Source organism: Odontomachus brunneus, unplaced genomic scaffold (assembly GCF_010583005.1).
Source record: "Odontomachus brunneus isolate Ranch 3 - 2012 unplaced genomic scaffold, Obru_v1 Obru_scaffold_194, whole genome shotgun sequence".
Taxonomy (NCBI): domain Eukaryota; kingdom Metazoa; phylum Arthropoda; class Insecta; order Hymenoptera; family Formicidae; genus Odontomachus; species Odontomachus brunneus.
In genome coordinates this window covers 294,099-297,180 of record NW_022639644.1, presented here as the reverse complement: position 1 = coordinate 297,180, position 3,082 = coordinate 294,099, and the positions used below count along the sequence as shown (strand labels likewise).

Genomic DNA, 3,082 nt, shown 5'->3' with positions numbered 1-3,082 from the left:
CAGAGTTAAGTCTCCAAAGTTGACCGTTATAACTCTTTCCGTCAACATGCTTTGTGTCCAATCCACAAGTCCTGTAGGAATGCCTTGTCTGGTCATCGCCTCCCTGATCATTTTGTATGAGGTGCTGTCAAAAGCTCCCTCTATGTCCAGGAAGACTCCCAGTGCATATCATTTTGCCTCTAGCTGCGTCTCAATTCTGCTCACAAGGTGATGTAAGGCAGTATCTGTTGATTTGCCCTCCCTATAAGCATACTGAGACGCAGCCAGTGCGATATTAACGTTCCTTTTTTCAGATGATTATCAACCAGTCTTTCCAAGCTTTTCAGCAGGAAGGATGTAAGGCTAATAGGTCTGAAGTCTTTTGCCAATATATGGCCGTTTCTGCCCGGCTTTGGTATGAAAATAACTCTCGTACCTCTCCAGGCTTGTGGTACATGTCTTAATGCTATACTAGCCCTAAACACTTTGGTTAGTGGACCTATCAAGTAGCTAAGTCCCTTTTGTAAGAGTATGGGACTTATTCCATCTGGTTCTGGTGCCTTATAGGGATCGAAGGTCCTTACCGTCCATTCGACCGCCTTCGGGGACACCAGTTCAACCGCCAGTGACCATTCCCTAGGTTTATACTCTTCCCTAGTTTCTTGATCATTTAATTTATTTTGTGAGTATGTCGTTTCCTGAAACCCCGGAAAGTGTATCTCCAGGAGGTGTTTCAACGACTCTCTTATATTTTCCGTATAATTACCATCGGGCCGCTTTAGGCATCCTAAGATGGGACGGTTATCTTGGCTGAGGATTTTGCTTAGTCTGGATGCCTCTGAGGCATTCTCTATACTGTTGCAGAAATCTCTCCAGCTTTTGCGCTTGGCTTTTATAATTGCCTTGCTGTATTTACATTGGGAATTTCTAAATATTTCCCAGTGTTGTGGTAAGCCTGATTTCCTGGCTTTGTTGAATTTCTTTCTTACTTCCGACCTAAGCTTCTGTAGCTCTTTGTTCCACCATGGAATCTTGGTTATGGAGCGTTTCCTGGTCATGGGACAATTGGCCTCAAAGGCACTCCTTATGGAGTTCTCCAGATGCCATGCCGCCGTGTCCAGTTATTCGTATGTATGGAATCTGGTTGGAGCTTTTGTTAGCATGGCCATTACATCTTTCCTATAGCCTATCCAATCTGTCCTTCTCGGGTTTCTTACCCATTTTTCTTCCGATATGTGCTGGAGGGTGAATTGTATCCTGTTATGGTCCGATCCTGTAGGTTCTTTTAAGACCCTCCAATCTCCGACCAGTCTGGACACCTCCTCCGTACCTATCGTGATGTCAATTACCTCTTCCCTTCTGGAATCCCTGAAGGTAGGTGTTGTGCCTCTATTTAGAATTATCAGTCCTGTGCCCATGACGAAGATATGTAGGCTTTCCCTTTTCTGATTGATGTTCGTGCTCTCCCACCCAACATGGTGGAAGTTTGCATCACATCCCAGGAGTAGTTCGAGCCCTTTCTCCTCCGCATAGGCCACTAGTCTCCTGATTTCGTCCTGTGGTGGTGGTTCCATGGAGTCATAGAGCATATAGGCTGATCCTATTAGGACCTCTAAGGTCTTTTGCTCTCCTATATTGATTTTAGTTTGGATAACCACCAAGTCCTTGCAGCTAAGCTGTGGCATAAAAGTTATTGTTATTCCTTTTACTGCGATACAGGCTCTTATCTTTCCACTCGTGCTGGCTTTGTATATGATACCGCACCCGCTCAGGCCTTTGATAGCATTGTTCAGAAAGCAAGGCTCCTGTATTAGTGCTATGACTATCTGCATCTTAGCCAGGCTCCTCGCCAAAGTAGCCGAGGCGCATTTGCTATGATGCAAATTGATTTACGTGACGAGTACTTTGAGGGTGGCTATTTTTAGGCTGTCTCTTCAGTCTCGGTCACTTTATCCCCACCCCCCTTTCGGTCTTTGCCGAGCACTTTTATCACGGCCCGCCCTAGTCCGCAGAAGGGTCTAAAATTGAGGGTCTTTAGTACCTCCATCAATTCGTCGTCAATAAGGCAAGCGAAGTGGGCGCTCTTGGCATCCCTACTCTCGCTCCCCCTAGTGACGACCCAGTCGGTGGTCGTCAGACCCTCATTTTGTCTCCCCAAAAATCTGAGCGTTTCATCGGAGGTTATATCCGATTCCCCTACGCGGATGACCACCCGATGTCTCCCAAGGAGTTCGCCAAGTGGCACCACACGCAGGGCAACGTCCCCAATCTTAATATTTGAAGTCTGGCTTGAGATCCAGTCTTTGGTTGCCTCATTAATACAGGCGAAAATAATCGCGCCGTCCCTTTCCCACGACCCAGAAAACGTGGGGGCAGTCGCGTCCTCGGAGAGGATGCGCCCCCTAATCGCCCTCCTGATCTGGGCGGTCTCCTCCGACGCGAGCCTTTTCTCAGGATAGCCGTCCGGAATGACGGCCACCTTCATGAGGCCCTTGGTCGCCTGGGCACAGGACCCCTGATCTAAGATCTTGGGTTTTTTGCCCTGGCGACCACCCGTGGGATGGGAGTACAATGCTCCGGCCTGGCGCGTTTTACTGCGCCGACCGTGACATCCCCCTCCCTGTCCTTAGGGGTGTTGTCAAACGCTTTAGGAGAGGTTTAAATCGCCCTCTCCCTCTGCAGCTGTTATTTATATCGGCGTCTGGCGGCACCGCTATATCTAATGCGGGTTTTGTAGTCCTTCGACGGCCCAGCCCCATCTTTTATTCCAGGAGTGACCTCCTGGAGTGCCTCTTTCAGCGGTGAAAGAGAGATATTGAAATTCATATTTTTATTTGGTTCCATATGTGTTCCTACGAGTACCGCGGTTACGCGATATCACCCGGTCAGAGCCGCGATTGACTGGGGCTTGGCTACATACTCTCGGAGGTCGCCGAGAGTTCCGTTCGAGACGCAGCTCCTCCTGCGCCACGCAGTCCTCGGCACGGAAACACCTCGACTTGGGGGGTGTCGCTTTGTCGGTCGCATCCAATTTCGCCCCTGATGGGGCGACCCTGGATGCGGCCTTAAGCTCCACCACCACGCCAAGGTGGAGACCCATTCG

General features: G+C 49.3%; 1 protein-coding gene across 1 annotated transcript; it reads right to left on the bottom strand.

The window, feature by feature from the left end:
* Nucleotides 1-1,100: 1,100 nt before the first annotated feature.
* On the bottom strand, nucleotides 1,101-1,811 carry LOC116851864. The gene has a single exon (XM_032831698.1). The coding sequence runs from the start codon at nucleotides 1,809-1,811 to the stop codon at nucleotides 1,101-1,103; it is 711 nt and encodes a 236-aa protein (XP_032687589.1).
* Nucleotides 1,812-3,082: the final 1,271 nt, after the last annotated feature.